The sequence below is a fragment of the Nyctereutes procyonoides genome, unplaced genomic scaffold, assembly GCF_905146905.1.
Source record: "Nyctereutes procyonoides isolate TBG_1078 unplaced genomic scaffold, NYPRO_anot_genome, whole genome shotgun sequence".
NCBI lineage: Eukaryota > Metazoa > Chordata > Mammalia > Carnivora > Canidae > Nyctereutes > Nyctereutes procyonoides.
Window position 1 is genome coordinate 32,859,761 of NW_026575159.1, and position 16,992 is coordinate 32,876,752.

Here is a 16,992-nt window from a genome sequence, read left to right on the forward strand (position 1 = left end):
ACAGCGGTGGGGTGGTCTGGGGAGCCCGGGGGTCTGCAGCCCTGCGGGGCCCGCCCCCAGTCAGGAGTCCCGGCCCCTCGGCCCCTTCCTCGTCGCCCGTGCACCCACCGCCGTATGCAGGGACCTGCCTGCCCTCCTCACCTGAGCAGCTCGGTCCCCCCACCACCTGCCCCAGGCCCTCCTCAGCCTCTCCTTCCCCTGCCGGACAGGCGGGGCGCTCCCTGCGACCCCGGCAGTGCTTCCCAGTGCTTGAAACACACGCGTGCTGAGTTGCCACGGATAGCCGGGCTGGAGGGCTGTCGGGGCTGGGGCAGAGGCTGGGGGCCCCCACCCCGATCCGGCCAGGCACCTTGTCTGTGGCAATGGGAGGCCCTCACGGTGCCACGAGATGGCGCCACCACCCCATGCTTCCGACATGGGGGCCACCGCGGGCCTGCCCTCTGCCCTGGGGACCCAAGCTCAGGCCTGTCAGGTCCTGGGGCCCGGTCTGTCGCCCCCCACCCCGGATTCCGTCGGGCCCCCACATGCCGCCTCGTCCCCCAGCGCCCACAGGCTCTGCGAGGCAGAAGCGGTGCCAGGAGCCCAGGGGGTCCTGAGGCTGGTGTGACGGCGCGGACGCCGGTGAGAAGGCCCGCGCCCCCCACCCTGTGCACCAGATGCCAGCCTGGCCGAGGGTCCCTGCAGCCTCTGCCGAGGCCCCGAGCCCCAGACAGGAAGGGGTCGAGCCTAGGCCGCTGGCCCGAGAGCCGCCCCCCACCCCCAAGCTGGGGCGCAGACTCACAGGTGGGGCCCGGAGCTGCCAAGAAAAAGGCCAAACTCTGATCCCAGGGCCGGGGCGCGGGGGAGGGGGGGGCAGCCAGCAGCACTGCTAAGTGGTGGGCCACACAGGGGGGTGTGCCCCGAAGTCACCACGAGGGGCGCCCTCACACCGTGGCCAGGCTCCAGTGAGCACCCAGCTCTGCAGGCGACAATTGCCCCAGGCCCCCACCTGACCAAGTGGCCCCTCTGCCGAGTCCTTGGCAGGCCCCTTGCACTCCGGGGCCTCCTGGTGGGGATGAGGCTCAGCTCTCAACCCCGCGGCTGGGGTCCTGCTGCAGAAGCCATTGGGCCACGTGGAGGAAGGGAGAGGACGGAAGGCCCGGGCTCCGGGGGGCAGGGAGGGCGGGGTGCCCGGGCTCTCTAGCCCCCCTCATTCACCCTGCCGCCGCTGGAAGGACACACCCATGCCCAGGTGCCCAGGAGACCTGCGAAGGCTCATCCCCCAGGAACAGCTCCTGCAGCAGCGGCAGGTCCTGGGGGGCCAGGCGCCCTACTACATGCACGGCTCAGGCCTGGGACACTGCAGCCCCCTCCAGGCCAGGGCCTAGGTCTGTGGGACTCCGAATTCTGTGAGGGAAGGTGCAAGTCGGCTCAGAGCATCTCCCCTAATGGGCATGTCTGCCCCAATCCTGCCTCTCACCACCACCTCTGACAGGGCCTGGAGCAGTGGGGCAGGACCCAGGCTGCTGGGGATTGTCCAGGGCATAGCATGGCTGCTCTGGGTGCCCCGTGGCACGCAGCAGGCTCTGGATGTGCTGCTCTAGGTGCTGGGGTGTGGTGTCGGGGGGCAGTCCTTGGGCAGCAGGCATGCAGGGGTGCACGGCAGGGTGGACCTGAGGCTCCGTCAGCACCGCAGAGCATGTGCTCCCCGGCCAGGACTCTCCCTGCACCTGCAGGCAGGGGTGGAGTGGGTTGCCAGGGCGGCAGCCAGCAAAGGGCCCTCGGGCTGCCCCTTCCAGCAGCACCCCCAACCTGCAAGCTCCTGAACAGTGAGTGTGCTCCCACCCTCCCCCCGCCAGGTCTCCGGCTCGCCACAGCCATGGCCTTCCTCAAAGTAGAGCATGAGCAGGGATGTCAGTGGACAGCCCACTGAGTTCCACTGCTGCCCTGCCATGGCCACCCTGGGGCCCATACGGGGGGGGGGGTGCCCCAGTCCCACTCCATACCTTCCAGCCCTTGCCAGGCCCCTCATCATCATTCTTTGCTGCCCCCCCCCATCACGTTGTGTGTGTTGAGGGGACACGTCCAGAACCTACACATCTCGGGCCCTGAGTGGCCCAGCCCCTACCTTCAGCCAGGACTCCTGAGCCTGCTCTGCAGGCAGAAGGCCTGGGACAGGAAAACAAAAGGGATATTGTGGAGCATGTGGATCTGGGACAAGAGGACCTCCTGCTGCAAGCTTCCCTTCCTGCTGGCAGGCTCCTCCTGCAGAAGCTTCCAGCCCCACCCAGTTCCTGAGCCTGCCAAGAGCCCCTAGCTGACCTGACCCCTTGGCACAACCCACTAGCCCCAGCTCACAGGCCAGTAGGGTGTGGGGAGAGGCCCCTGGTGGTCCTCTACTCCCACTGGCCTCTCTCCGCGAACCTTGAAATGGCTCATCACCCTCCCTACTAAGTCCACCAAGGGCCTTGAGTCGCTGCCCCGCACTCAGGGACCTCAGGACTCTGTGTCACTTACCCCTAGAGCAGGAGCAGCGTGGGCCTCCAGGCCTGCTCCTGGGGAGGCTGGCTGTCCCGTCCTGCCAGCAATCTTCCCAAACTCGACTTCTCACCTTCCACACCTGGCAGGGGAGCTGGGCCCCCTGCTTCATGAGTGTTGAAGATGAGCAGCCCTGGACCTGCCCTGCACCCTCCCTGCAGAGCCTCCCTCCACTCTCCTTCTGGTGGCTTCTGGTAGGCGCACCTGCCAGGCCTCCCACCGGACCCCATCCATCATTGCCGTCATCATGGCTAAGTCAGCAGCCGCGGACACTTGCTGACATGTGTTGCTGCAGCAAATCTTCATCACAGAAGGGGACACGGAGGCACAGACAGGGCCCAAGGCAGTGCCAGGCCTCACCCAGGCCGTGACTTTGGGGTCCGCCTTGGCTCTTGCCACCGACAGCCCCTCCCTTTGCTCATCTGCTCCCAGCCTTTCACAGTTGCTGCCACTGCTGCTGTCTCCCGCGTGTCCCTTATCCCTCAGTGCACCCCGCTGCTCCTCCAGGCCACAGAGGGCCTGCCCAGCCTGCTTGTCGGGCTGCATGCTCCACACCCTCCCCTGAGCCTCCATCAGCTCTTCCCTGGATCACTGTTGTAACCTCTTGTCTTAATCTCCCTCTGCCACTCACCCCACCCCACTGCCCATCCTCAACAGTCAGGGCAGCGTGAGCCTTGTCAAGTGCAACAGCTGCTACAGCGTGGGCCCTGGGAAGGCCAGAGTCACTCACAGTGAGCCCCCAAGACCGGTGGGGGCCCTGCCAGGCTCTGCCCCCTGCTGCCCCCTGCACGCCCCCTGCTCAGTGTAACAGCCCACTCTCCTTACCGCATGCACTCCTACATAAGGACCTCTGACTCATATGGGTCCCATCCAAGGCCTCAACTTCATGGTGGTCATTTTTAATTATTTTTCTTGAAGCGAGCCCCTTAAATTGTATGAGCTTCTGGTCCTGCAAAACCTGAATCTGTCCCTGCCTGCTCCACATCTCTAGTCGCAGAGCGAGTTATCATATCAAACCCTGCTGGGTAGGGTCCCCTGCAGGCAGCAGTGGGCTGGGGCAGCTCATGTCATGACCAGATTGTTAAGTTTTCAGGCATTTTTGTGAACCAGGTAAACTGGTGGTAGCTTGGAGCCAGCTGTGATGGGTGTGTTTCCAACACTGACACGTGCAAAAAGTTAGAGATGAGGGCTTCCCTGGCGGGCTGCAAGTGTCAGGCGGTGATCCCGGTGATCACGCAGGCGGCCGCGCGGGCGGCACTATCCCCCTCTGCGGGGCTGGGGGAGGCCGCCCTGCAGGAACCGGGTAGCATAGGAAGGTCCCTGGCTGTGGGACCAGCGCGTCGTCAGGAGGACCACCCAGGCCCAGGGACGAAGCTGCTTGGCCTTAGTCCTGGCGGTGCATGGGGCCGAGAACGCCACCTTGACAGCCCGCCAGATGCGGTGAATCAGGGCCGATGAATGGTTGCTGGAGGATGGGCAGTTCAACCCTCAGGCCTCCCGATGAGGCACAGACTGGGATGAAGGGCGAGGGAAAGGGAAATTGGTGTTTTCCGCCCTCGGCAGCCTCAGCGTTTCCCCGGTTTAGGAATATACTTCCCGGCTCCCCGAACCGGGGTGGCGGGGCCAGGCCTCTGCTTCCGGGGGTCTTCCGCCCCCACGGCCCCAGCCTGCCCGTTGACGGACAGTGCGGAATGCAGGGCGCAGGCCCGGGACTCGGAGAGGAGCCAGCAAGGCGGCCCCAGTGGGTGGGACCCAACCGCGAGGACACCGGCCTTCGCCTTCGGCGTTCGCCTGCCTCGGCGGTAGATGCGGCCCGCCGGCGGCCCTGCTCCTCCGCCTGCCGGCCCCGCCCCCACTCCGGGACCGCCCCGGCCCCGCCCCCGCCGCAGGCCCCGCCCCGTCACAAGGCCCTGCTGCGTCTCCCCAGCCGCAGGCCCCGCCCCGGCCCCGCCCCAGGCCCCGCCCCGTCACAAGGCCCTGCTGCGTCTCCCCAGCCGCAGGCCCTGCCCCGGCCCCGCCCCGTCACAAGGCCCCGCAGCGTCTCCCCAGCCGCAGGCCCCGCCCCGGCCCCGCCCCGGCCCGCCCCAGGCCCCGCCCCGTCACAAGGCCCCGCAGCGTCTCCGGAGCCGCAGGCGCAGGCCCAGGCGAGCCGGCCGCCGAGCGGGTGCGGGTTCCGGTGCGGGTGTGGGTGCGGGCGCAGCGGCCATCAACCGCGCGGCTGCGCACCGGCCACCGTGCGCACCGTTCCGGAGACGCCCCGCGAGTGGTGAGTCCTTGGCGGAGCGCCGCGGCGTGACCACCCAACCGGCCCCCACCCGCCGCCCCCGCGCGGGCCCTGCGCAGCCGAGCGGTGTCCGGGTGGGTCAGCGGGAGGTCCCGCCGGGGCGCACAGCCAGCTCGGGGCCGGGCTCCGCGGCCGGGGGGCGGGGGCGGGGCGGGGGCGGCCGCGGCGGGACCCGCGCCCCGAGCGCCCCGGACCGGGCCCGGGGCCCACCCGCCTTCGGTGCGGTTCCGTGGCCGCCGCCCGCCGCCCGCCCCCGTCGCGGCGGCGCCTGCTTTGTTCCCCGCACGCCCTCAGGTCCTTCCATCCCCCACACACCCCCGCACCGCGGCTCGCAGGCGCCCCGCCGCCGCTCGGGCCCGCTGCCCCCACCTGGCGGGCGGCGCTCACAGATGGCCTGGGGATTTCCTGGGATGGAAATAGCCGCCGGCCGCGGCCCCTGAAAGCTGCTTACGGGCGGGCGGCGCAGGGAGGGTCGTGGCACAGCCCCACGCTCCCCGGCCCGCCTCGGCCCGCCCCGACCGGCCGAGCCCCCCCCCCGGGCCGCCAGCCGCGCGATGACCCTGCTCCGGGCGCTTGTGCCAAAGCCCCGGACCCCGAGGCCGCGAGGTCATCGCGTGGGGTGCGCTCTGCCGCCGCCGGGTGGCCCCAGAACGGACCCCCTGAAGCCCCGGGCCCGCGCCCGGCCTGCGGCTCGCGGCGGCCAGCGGCCTGGGGGCAGAAGTCCTGAGGGCCCCCCTTTGTCCCGGCAGCAGGTGGGGCGGGGCGCGGCGGCTGTTCCGGGGACTTGTCACTGCGGCCGACTTCTGTCTCTGTCCTCTAGGGGGAGACCGCGCAGCCCGAGGCCATGCCCCATGAGAAGAGTTTCCTGGTGTCTGGGGACAACTACCCTCCCCCCAACCCCGGATATCCTGGGGGGCCACAGCCCTCCATGCCCCCCTACCCTGGGGCCCCTTACCCGCAACCCCCTTTCCAGCCTTCTCCATATGGCCAGCCAGGGTATCCCCAGGGCGCCGGCTCCTACCCCCAAGGGGGCTACCCCCAGGGCCCCTACCCCCAGGGGCCCTACCCCCAAGGGGGCTACCCCCAGGGGCCGTATCCACAGAGCCCCTTTCCCCCCAACCCCTATGGACAACCCCAGGCCTTCCCGACGCAGGACCCTGGCTGTGAGTAGCGGGGCAGAGCAGGAGGGCGGGGAGGGGGGGGGCTCCAGGTGCCCTCGGGGGGCGCTGACCCAGTCCTGCTCCTCAGCACCTCAGCATGGAAACTATCATGAGGAGGGCCCCCCGTCCTACTACGACAACCAGGACTTTCCTGCCATCAACTGGGATGACAAGAGCATCCGCCAGGCCTTCATCCGGAAGGTGGGCACCGGCAGCTGGGGGTGGGGGGCGGGGGGGGCGGGCAGACTCTGAGTGGCTCCCCCCGCAGGTGTTCCTCGTGCTGACCCTGCAGCTGTCCGTGACGCTGTCCACTGTGGCCGTGTTCACCTTTGTCGGGGAGGTGAAGGGCTTCGTCCGGGAGAACGTGTGGACATACTACGTGTCCTACGCCGTCTTCTTCATCTCCCTCATCGTCCTCAGCTGCTGTGGAGACTTCCGGCGAAAACACCCCTGGAACCTCGTGGCACTGGTAACCCCAGCCCTGGGCCCCCCCACGTTCTCGCGTCCGGCTCCCACACTCTGCAGCTGCAGGAGGATGGGGGTGGGGAGCGGCTCCCTACCCACGAGGCCCCGTCTCCCCACAGTCCATCCTGACCATCAGCCTGTCCTACATGGTGGGTATGATCGCCAGCTTCTACAACACGGAGGCAGTCATCATGGCCGTGGGCATCACGACAACCGTCTGCTTCACGGTGGTCATCTTCTCCATGCAGGTGAGGGGCCCCCGCAGGCAGGGCTGCTGGCACTGAGGGCCCCAACCCCTCCCGGGCCCAGCACCCAGGGCCTGCTGTCCCCCTGTGCCCGCAGACCCGCTACGACTTCACATCGTGCATGGGTGTGCTCCTGGTGAGCATGGTGGTGCTGGTCATCTTCGCCATCCTCTGCATCTTCATCCGGAACCGCATCCTGGAGATCGTGTACGCCTCGCTGGGCGCCCTGCTCTTCACCTGCGTGAGTGAGGCGGCGGGCGGCCCGGGGGCAGGGGTGCTGGGCAGGCAGGCTTGCGCCTCACCGGCCTGTCCACCACCTCCAGTTCCTGGCAGTGGACACCCAGCTGCTGCTGGGCAACAAGCAGTTGTCTCTGAGCCCAGAGGAGTATGTGTTTGCTGCGCTGAACCTGTACACGGACATCATCAACATCTTTCTGTACATCCTCACCATCATCGGCCGCGCCAAGGAGTAGCTCACGCTGGGGGCCCCGCTCGGGTGGCCTGGCTGGCCTGGACCCTGCCCCTGGTGTGGCAGTGCCATCGTACCTGCCTGCTCTCATCCCTGGGCACAGCCTGGGACCGAGGGCCCCTCTCCAACCCTCCTGTGTGTACACTGCAGATACTTCTGTTCGGACCCGCCGTGGCCAACGTGGCCCCTTCTCGCCCTCCGGCCCCGCCAAAGGGCAGTGGGGCCCGGTTTCCGTGCCACCCCATGCCTACTCACTGTTGCATGAGCCCTGTCTGCCAGCCCACCCTAGGGTCTGGGGGCAATACCAGGTCCCAGGGGAGAGGGGCCGAGCCAAGAGGTGAGGGTGCACGTGTCCCCTCCCATTCCTGCCCCCCAGCCTGGCATAGAGTACCCAGTCCCCCCCCTCCCCTCCCCTCCCCTGCCCTGGAGTGCTGCCCTCATCCCTGTGCTGAGCCCTGAGGGCAGAGAGGATGAGCCTGTTTCGGGGGAGGAGGAGGCCTTCTTCTTGTCTTGTTGTCTAAAATTCCAATAAATGGGACTTTGTGCTCTCTGTGCTGTGCTCGCTCTCGTGGCCACTTTTTCCATGGGGTGGGGAGGGGGCTCTGGGCATCACCGGGGCAAAGGGAGCAGGTTGGCCTGCTGGGAGGGGGCTGAAGGACGGGGTTGGCACTTCCACTGCCCTCCCTGCCACTTCCCTGCCCCCCGGGACGTACGGCCCTAGGACACGGACCCTCAGCATGGTGCCCGCCTCACATGGTGCTAAATGGCCTGACCTCGTCTGCCACCGGCTCTGGAGCTGCACAGCGTGGTGGGGGCTCTCACGGACCCTTACCATCTTGCCCTCCGCTGGGGTCAGCATCTGTGCCTGACCTGCCCCGGAGCGGCCCATCACGCTGCTCACACTGCCTGGCTCTGCTTGCCCACCAGCGGGCACCTTCCCCGGGCGAAGGCCCTGCACATCCTCTGTGCTCCCCAGAGAAACCTGCGCCCCGCGCCTCTGGAGGGACACCGGGCAAAGGCTCTGAGCGCTCAAGTCGGCAGTGAGCCCCGTCGGACTGCCTCGAGCAGCTTGCCCCCGCCTCGCCTCAGCCCCTGCTGTCTCTGCGTGCCCTCCGCTCTTGCTGCCTCACCCACCCTGGCTCCGGGTGTGCATTCGGAGGTCAGCCGCCGTCCACGGCCTCACCCTCCCCAGAGGGGCCCAGCTCTGTCCGAGGACCACCCCGCCTGGGCTCAGCCTGCCTTCCCCTCTGGACCCTCCACCTAGTGTGGCTTGAGAGCCCGCTCCTGGGGCTCCTCGGCCCCCCTGCCCCCAGCCTGTTAGTCCAACCATGTCACAGGCCTGTGACCCCAGCGTCCGTGGAGGGACTCCCGCACCGCGTGCCAGCATCCCCGCATCCCTGCCGGGCCTGCCTGCGGCCGCGTCCCCCAACCAAGGACTCAGCCCGGCCACCGGGCCCTCCTGTGTCCCCTCCCTGCCCGCCTGGCCTGCCCGCCTGCCCCGAGGCCTCCTCACGCTCACCTGGCCACGGCCCTCGGGCCAACAACGCTTTCGTCCCTAGGCCATCGTGGAGTCCATCCTTGCTTTCAGGATGCAGAGACACAAAGTGTCATACTTGCGCACACTCCTTGCCCAGCCACACTGCCAGTGGCGGTGGAGGCCACACCGAGAGCCTGGCACGGGACCCCAGCTTCCTTACCACCCAGGCCGGCGCCCCGTCCGGGCCAGGCACAGCACAGGTGTCGACCGTGGAGTGAATGAACGAGCTCACGCGGCCTGGCTGCCCCAGGACCAGAGACCCAGCGTGCTTCAGACCTCAGGGCCTTGGCTCGGCATCAGCATTAGTGGGGAGTTGGCTCAGGAGCGTGGACAGCAACACTAAAAGCCCCAGAGAATTCATGGAGGCACATCCAGGGAAGCCAAGTGAAGAAAGAGAGGATGCACAGAGAGTCGTGAGTGCTCAGGGCCAGGTGTGGAGGACCGAGGATGGGAAGCTCAGGTGTGAGTCAAGGCAGGAGGTCAGCGTGGGCTTTGTGATGCTGCAGGGGGCAGGCGGGGAGAGCCTGGACTGGGGAGCAGCAGGAGAGTGAGCGGAGAGGCAGCGCCCACACTTTGTCCCCCCCGCAGCCCCCTCCCCACTGGGCCCAGACCCTGTCTCAGCAGCTCCCATCTCCAGAGCCAGGTGCCTCTTCTCCCCGGGGACCCACTGACCCACTTGGTGGCATCATCCCCGTCCCCCGCCATGGCACCTTCCAAGCCTTCGGGTGCTCGTGAGGCAAGGCCCCCTCGAGTCTGTGCCCCCTGCGCTCCTTCATCCCACCCTGCCCGCTGTCACCGTTGCCCAGCAGGCTCCTGGTCCCGGGAGGACTCCAGCACAGGTGCAGAGTCCTCTCCACCCCCGCTGCTGTCAGGACCCTGCGCCATCTCCACCCTTCCCCCGTGTCAAGGTCCCCACCGTCTCCGCAGCAGCCCCCAACCCATCCTCAGCACTGCAGACAGAGCGAGATGACCGCACCCTTGCTCACATACACGCTGTCAGAGGACGTCCAGTCCAGCAGTGGATGGGACTGACCCGGGGGTACCAACTCCCACTCTTTTTTTTTTTTTTTTAAGATTTTATTTATTTATTTATGAGAGATACAAAGAGAGAGAAGAGGAGAAGCAGGCTCCACGCAGGGAGCCCGACTCAGGACTCGATCCCGGGTCTCCAGGATCACGCCCTGGGCTGAAGGCGGCGCCAAACCACTGAGCCACCCAGGCTGCCCCCAACTCCCACTCTTAACACAGAACGTTGCTAGAGAAAATACTTTTATATTTTAAAATACACATAGCTGAGCAGGAATGCAAGAAATAAATGTGAGAAGAGCCCCCCTCGGCTGTAAGGGAAGAGTTATAGCCGTGGGATTTGGAGAAGTTGTGCTAAAAAAAAAATAAGAATCAGCATCCAGGACCCACCAGAGAAAGAGACTTGGCGAGACCCTGGGCTCTCGACTGGAAGCCTGGAGGACTGCCTCTGGGAGCCTTAAGGATAGAGACTCACCAGAACCACACCCCAGACTGGGTTCAGCTATGTCCTTAATGTTTGAAAGTACCCATCCCTGCTCTACCTGTCTGACAAGGAGATAACATCACCCAGAACCTCTACAGTTGTTTTTTATTTTTTTACACACAATTTCTGTCATTTAATTAAAAATTACTAGGCATTTCAAAAGACAAGACTAAAAACCAAGAGGAAAAATAAGATACAGAAACAGATCTGGAGGTGATTCAAAAATGGGAGCTGGCAAAAAGAAAAGGCTTTAAAATAAATATGATTAATATGGGGATCCCTGGGTGGCGCAGCGGTTTGGCGCCTGCCTTTGGCCCAGGGCGCGATCCTGGAGACCCGGGATCGAATCCCACGTCAGGCTCCCGGTGCATGGAGCCTGCTTCTCCCTCTGCCTGTGTCTCTGCCTCTCTCTCTCTCTCTGTATGACTATTGTAAATATATAAAAAAATTTAAAAATATATGATTAATATCTTAAGAAAAATGGGGGTTGGGGGGTAGAGACACAGGGAAGATAATATGGAGAATTTCCCCCCAGAGAACTGGATTCTATATTAAAGGATCAAACTGAGCATCTTGAATGGAAAAATACAAATAACTGAAACTAAAAAGTTCTGCCTGTGTCTCTGCCTCTCTCTCTCTCTCTCTCTCTGTGTGACTATCATAAATAAATAAAAATTTAAAAAAAAGTCATGTAACTGGGGCGCTTGGGTGGCTCAGTCAGTTAAGCATCTGACTTGTGATTTCAGCTCAGGTCATGATCTCATTGGTCATTGGATTAAGCCCCACGTCAGGTTCCATGCTTACCTGGGAGTCTGCTTGAAATTTTCTTCATCTACCCCTCTGCACCTCTCTAAAAAAAAAGTCATGTAACTATTTGGGCCATAAATCAAGGAAGGTAGGTGGCCTCCAAAACCAGGAAAGGGCAAGGAAACAAATTCTTCCTGAATCCTCTAAAAAGGAACACAGTTCTACCTACACTGGGTTTTTAACCCAGTGAGGCTTGTCAGACTTCTGACCTACAGAACTGTAAGATAGTAAATGTGTGTTGTATAAAGCCAAAAAATAAATAAATTGCTCATATTGCTGAAAAATTATGTGGCTACATACTGCTATGAACACAAAATTTTAAGATTTTATATATTTACAAAAAACTATATATTCATTTTTTTAAAGAGCATAAATTGCTTAGGGGTTATGTCTGAGGCTCCCTAAGACCACTCCCAAGTTTGATGATTTACTAGGAGGATTCATAGGACTTAACATATAGTCCTACTCGCTGCTATGATTTAGTACAGAGGAACAGTCTCATGGGGCAAAAGCTGAAGGAAATCAAGTGCAAGTGTTGAAGAGTCTCTTCCCTCTGGATTCACACAGGATGAATTTAATTCCTCGAGCAAGGAGCTGTGACCACATATGTGAAATGCTGTCTATCAAGGATGTTGTTAGAGACCCAGTGCCCCAGGTTTTCATATGGGCTGATCACATAGGCTTCCTCTGCCCATATTCTGTACCAAAATTCCAGGCTCTCAGAAGGAAATCAGAAGTTCAGCACAAGCCATGTTATTTGAACAAACAGCTTAGGCACAGTGAGCCATATCCATCCTGGGAGTTGTGGGAACCCTCCTAAAATCAAGTTTCTAGCTGAGAACCAAGGGCCAACCTTGCAGGCAGGCCTTTCTAAGGGTAATGGCCTCAGACCTTCTCCACACAGTGATACATTAATAAAATATGTGCAATGCATGTCCACTGAAAACTATAAAACCTTTCTGAGAGATATTTTTAAAGACCTAAAGAGAGAGGTATACCATGTCCATGGATCAAAAGACTTTATAGGGATCTCTGGGTGGCGCAGGGGTTTGGCGCCTGCCTTTGGCCCAGGGCACGATCCTGGAGATCCGGGATCGAATCCCACGTCAGGCTCCCGGTGCATGGAGCCTGCTTCTCCCTCTGCTTGTGTCTCTGCCTCTCTCGCTCTCTCGTTTTCTGTATGACTATCATGAATAAATAAATTTAAAAAATTAAAAAAAAAAAAGATATTGCCGGCTTCCTTTTTAAAAAAAAAAAAAAGACTTTATAGTGTCAAGATGTCAATTCTCTCTGAACCGGTTTAGGAATTCAGCACATTCCCAATCAAAATCCCAGCAGGCTTTATTATAGAAAATGACAAACATCTTAAAATGTATATGGAAATGCAAAAGATGTAGAAAAGTCAAAACAATTTTGAAAAAAAAAAAGAAACAAAGCTGGAGAACCCATACTCTGTGATTTCATGACTTACTGTAAAGTGACAATAATCATATGGAGGAACACATAGATCAGTGGGACAGAATAGGGGATTCAGAAATAGACCTCCACATATGCTTTTTAGACAAATGCTAATGGAACGATTCATACCACTATTAAAGGAAAAGAAAGAACCTCGACCCTTACCTCACATCACACACAAAACTTAACTTGAAGTGGATCCTAGACCTAAATGTAGAAGCTAAATTTATAGAAACGTCTAGATGAAGACTTAGGTGAATAACTTCATGGCCTTAGAGGAAGCAGATCTTAGATAAAACACTAAAAAACATGAACCACTACAAAAATCTGTGATAAACTTAAAAGCTTTTTCTCTTTAAAAGGTCCTGCTAAGGAAATGAGAAGGTAAGCCACGACTTGGAGAAAATATTTGCAGTACGCGTGTTTGGCAAAGTCTTGAGTCCAGGCCAGAGACGTGCTTCTGCAGTTTCATAATTAGAAAGATGCTCAATCTAAGTCTCAAAAATGCTAAAAGACTCTAGGAGCCCTGTAAACGGAGATGCACGAATGGCCAATAAACGCAGGTGAACGTTTTCATCATCGTCTGTCATCAAGGAAATGCAAGTGAAACCACAATAAGACGCCAGTCTACGTTTGCTGGAGCAGCTGAAAGGAAAGGACTCACAACAGCAAACACCGGTGAGAATGTGGAACAGCCGGGACCCTCATTTACCGCCGGTGGAAAAGTGGAAGGTACAGGCGCTTGGAGGACAGTTTGGCGGGTTCTTATAATGTTGAACAATACTCACCCTACGATCTAGTGATGCCGCTCCTAGGTTTTTATCCAAAGGCTTCTATGGTTGTTCTCAGCAGCTTTATTCATAACAGCCAGACAGGGAAACGACTGGCCTGTCCGTCGACAGGAGATGGCCTGGAGCACAACCTGGCTGTACGAAGCAACACACGGGCCATACACGCAGCCACATCAGTGGGTCTCAGAACCATTATGCTGAGCAACAGAAGCCAGACACAGAAGAACATATCCTGTGTGATTAAAACTCCAGAAAAAACTTAGGGCCAAAAAAATAAAAAATAATAAAAATAAAAAATAAAGACTTAGGACCATGGATGAGAGGTGGGAATTGCTAGAGAGGGCACCAGGAAGCTTTTAGGGTAACAGAAATGTTCTATACCTCGTGATAGCAGTAGTCACGTGGCATGGACACCTGTCCAGACTCATAAAATTATTAGGTTGTGATCCCAGGGTAGTGAGGTCCAGGCCGCCGTTGGGTCCCCGCTCAGCTCAAAGTCTGCTTGAGATTCTCTCTCCCTCTCTCTCTCTGCCCCTTCTGCTCATGCCCTTTCTCTTGAAAATAAACAATCTTTTTTTTTATGATAGTCATCACAGAGAGAGACAGAGAGAGAGAGGGAGAGAGGCAGAGACATAGGCAGAGGGAGAAGCAGGCTCCATGCACTGGGAGCCCAACGTGGGATTCGATCCCGGGTCTCCAGGATCGCGCCCTGGGCCAAAGGCAGGTGCCAAACCACTGCGCCACCCAGGGATCCCCGAAAATAAACATCTTTAAAAAAGAAAAGCTCATAAAATTGTTCACTTAAAATGGGTACATCGTATTGCATGAAAATCACACCTCAATAAAGGTGACTTTTGAAATATGAATGTGAGGGGGCCACCCGGCTGGCTGATCCCAGGGTTGTGAGTTCGAGTCTCATGTTGGACGTTGGGAGTGGAGAGTACTTGGTGGCTCAATCGGTGAAGCGTCTGCCTTTGGTTCAGGTCATGACCCCAGGTTCTGGGATCAAGTCCAGATTGGGCTCCCTGCTCAGTGGGGCATCTGCTTCTTCTCTGCCCCTGTCCCTCTCCCCAACCCCTCCTCATGTCCTCTCTCTCTCTCAAATAAATAAATGAAATAATTTTTAAATAAAATCTAAATTTTTTTTTATTCTAAGTAGGCTCCATGCGCAGCGTGGAGCCCAACATGGGGCTTGCACTCACAACCCTGAGATCATGACCTGAGCTGAGATCAAGAGTCAGACGCTTAACCAACTGAGCCACTCAAGCACCGCCCAGCCCAGCCAAATAAAAAATCCTTAAAAAAACGAGAAATACAAAAATGAATGTGAAAAAAAAACAAAACATGAATATGAGCAAAAGATTAACAAAACCCTTTCCTCTTCTGCTTGAGAGTCTGACCTTTGGTTAACTGTCTAGCTCTGTTCCCCTGGTGACCTGTCCACAATTTAACTGCTTATGGTGACAGTTGCCCCTGCTGGTGAGCTGCACGTGGACGGTGGGCAGCTGAGCGTGAGCTATGACCCCGCTGGTGAGCTGCACGTGGACGGTGGGCAGCTGAGCGTGCGCTATGACCCCACTGGTGAGCTGCACATGGACGGTGGGCAGCTGAGCGTGCGCTATGACCCCGCTGGTGAGCTGCACATGGACGGTGGGCAGCTGAGCGTGAGCTATGACCCCGCTGGTGAGCTGCACGTGGACGGTGGGCAGCTGAGCGTGCGCTATGACCCCACTGGTGAGCTGCACATGGACGGTGGGCAGCTGAGCGTGCGCTATGACCCCGCTGGTGAGCTGCACATGGACAGTGGGCAGCTGAGCGTGAGCTATGACCCCGCTGGTGAGCTGCACGTGGACGGTGGGCAGCTGAGCGTGAGCTATGAATGCCTCAGAGGAAGCCACAGCTCTGAGCTCCCCAGTGGACGGCAGGGCCCTGCGAGCCCCGTCTGTGGAACTGTCACAAGACAGCGATGGCTGAGAGGCGTGAGTTTGGAGCCCAGGGCCTAGTGGCCAGTGTGGACCTCCGCCCTGGGCACGTGCCACCTGTGGGTCGGTGGCCGCACCCCCACTGCTCCCCGGCTGCTCCAGGAGAAGCAGCCCAGCGCTGGCCAGGAGCGCCTGCCTTCCGAGCCCATGCCCCACTGGCCTGGGTTCCCTGCGGATGAGGCTCGGGGTACCCCTGGGGGAAGGAGCAGCACCCACGGGCACCACGCGCATGGGGACGTGTCCGACTCGTCCGTTCTCGCAGGACCGCAAACCGGGCCCACAGCCGCGCCAACACGGAGGATGCGCCCCGCGGGGACCGCTCAACGGTGGGGTGACGTCAGGAGCTCCACGCTCGCAGCCGGCAAGCAGTGGGCGGGAAAGATCAAGTCTGCCACCAGCGGGCGTTGGAGGGACGCCGGCGGCGGGGCCTCTGTCTGGGCCAGCCAGGGGGTAGCCCGCGGCGGCAGTTCAGGAGAGCCAGGCTGTCCCCCGAGGCCCACCGGGGCCTTCTGCACACGGTCGCTGTGGGACATTCGCCGCGTCACCGTCCACCCTCACGAAGGCCTGGCAAGGACGCAGGTGTCCACTGTGAGGCCGTGGAGCGCAGACACATGTGTCCCCTGATCGCGGCCTCGGGCCACAGGGGGGAGGACTTAAAAATTCACAGTAAGGTAATAAAATGCGTCTGGAAACTAAACCGCCCTGCGGGCTGCGCACGGGAGTGGGGGCTCAGAGGGGAGGAGTCCGCATTGCGCCCAGTGGCCCGGCCCGGGGCGACAGTGAAGCCTATCTCCATGGGTGGCCCCGCAGCCCCCGCCACTCGGGGTGAGGTCCCCCGCTCCGTCAGGCCCAGAGGCCCCGCCACCGCCCCTCACCTGCCGCTGACCTGTGGTGCTTCAGCTGCGGCCACCACCCCGTCGCCATCCCCGTCCCCACGGACACTCCGTGACCGGTGGCTCCTCCTCTCCCATTTCTCCGAGAGCTCGCCCCCAGCAGCCCGACCCCCCAGCCGGGCTACGCGGCCCTGGCCCAACGTCTCCTGCGAGCCCTTGCCCTCCGAGCGGCTGCTGCCCCCGTGGGCCTGTGTGTCCAGCCTCTGCCATCTGCGTGCCCAGCGTGACATGCGTCTGGCGCTCAGCACGTCTAGCCCTCGTGAGCCTGCAGGCCACGCTCCCGAGCCCCACGTGGGGGCACATGTGAGAAAGGGAGAGACGGCTCCGGCGCCCTGAGGCCCCAGGGAGCAGAAGCGGCTCCGCAGGTGTCTGGCCCCTCCCGCCCCACCCGGGAGGCCCCGCCAGGGCCTGTCCGTCGCGGGGTCCCCACCGCTGCCAGCCAGGAACCAGGCCAACGGGAGGGCGGCGGGCACAGACCGAGCTGCGGCCCGACCCGTCAGGGCCCCATGGCCGCCCTGCCTTCAACCTCGCCCTCGTCCTCGCGGGTGCCTTGTCCCCTGGACAGTGAGCCCAGGGCCGAAGCTCCTGCTCCAGTTGAGTCCCAGCCCTCGACAGGAGCGCTGCGCCGTGCAGGGTGCTTTGCAGGAGCAGGAGCAGTGGCCGAGGGTAGGCCTGCGACCCCGGACGCTCACTGCCACCGGCCTGTGACCAGCACCAGTCTGGCTTCATCCCCAGTGAGCCGTTTCCAACAGGGTCTCCAACCATCTGCTCCCCTGGTGCCTCTGCCCCCAACCCTGGCCTCCAACGTGCCCCCTCGGAGGCCCCACTTGCCCAGGCCCCCCATTCAGTGCCCCCCTCCTGGGGAGGCTGCCGC

General features: G+C 60.9%; 1 protein-coding gene across 1 annotated transcript; it reads left to right on the forward strand.

Moving 5' to 3' along the window:
• Positions 1-4,633: 4,633 nt before the first annotated feature.
• On the forward strand, positions 4,634-7,690 carry GRINA (glutamate ionotropic receptor NMDA type subunit associated protein 1). Its single transcript, XM_055314126.1, has 7 exons — positions 4,634-4,783; positions 5,622-5,964; positions 6,050-6,162; positions 6,230-6,430; positions 6,546-6,674; positions 6,769-6,912; positions 6,995-7,690. Exons 2-7 carry the CDS (start codon positions 5,646-5,648, stop codon positions 7,142-7,144), a joined length of 1,056 nt encoding a protein of 351 aa, XP_055170101.1. The 5' UTR covers positions 4,634-4,783; positions 5,622-5,645; the 3' UTR covers positions 7,145-7,690.
• Positions 7,691-16,992: the final 9,302 nt, after the last annotated feature.

Excerpts from the sequence above, each read along its gene's own strand:
- GRINA (XM_055314126.1), top strand. The coding sequence starts at position 5,646 with ATGCCCCATGAGAAGAGTTTCCTGGTGTCTGGGGACAACTACCCTCCC. Across the intron at positions 6,163-6,229 it reads GCCAGGCCTTCATCCGGAAG|GTGTTCCTCGTGCTGACCCT; the intron begins GTGGGCACCGGC and ends CTCCCCCCGCAG. Across the intron at positions 6,675-6,768 it reads TGGTCATCTTCTCCATGCAG|ACCCGCTACGACTTCACATC; the intron begins GTGAGGGGCCCC and ends CTGTGCCCGCAG.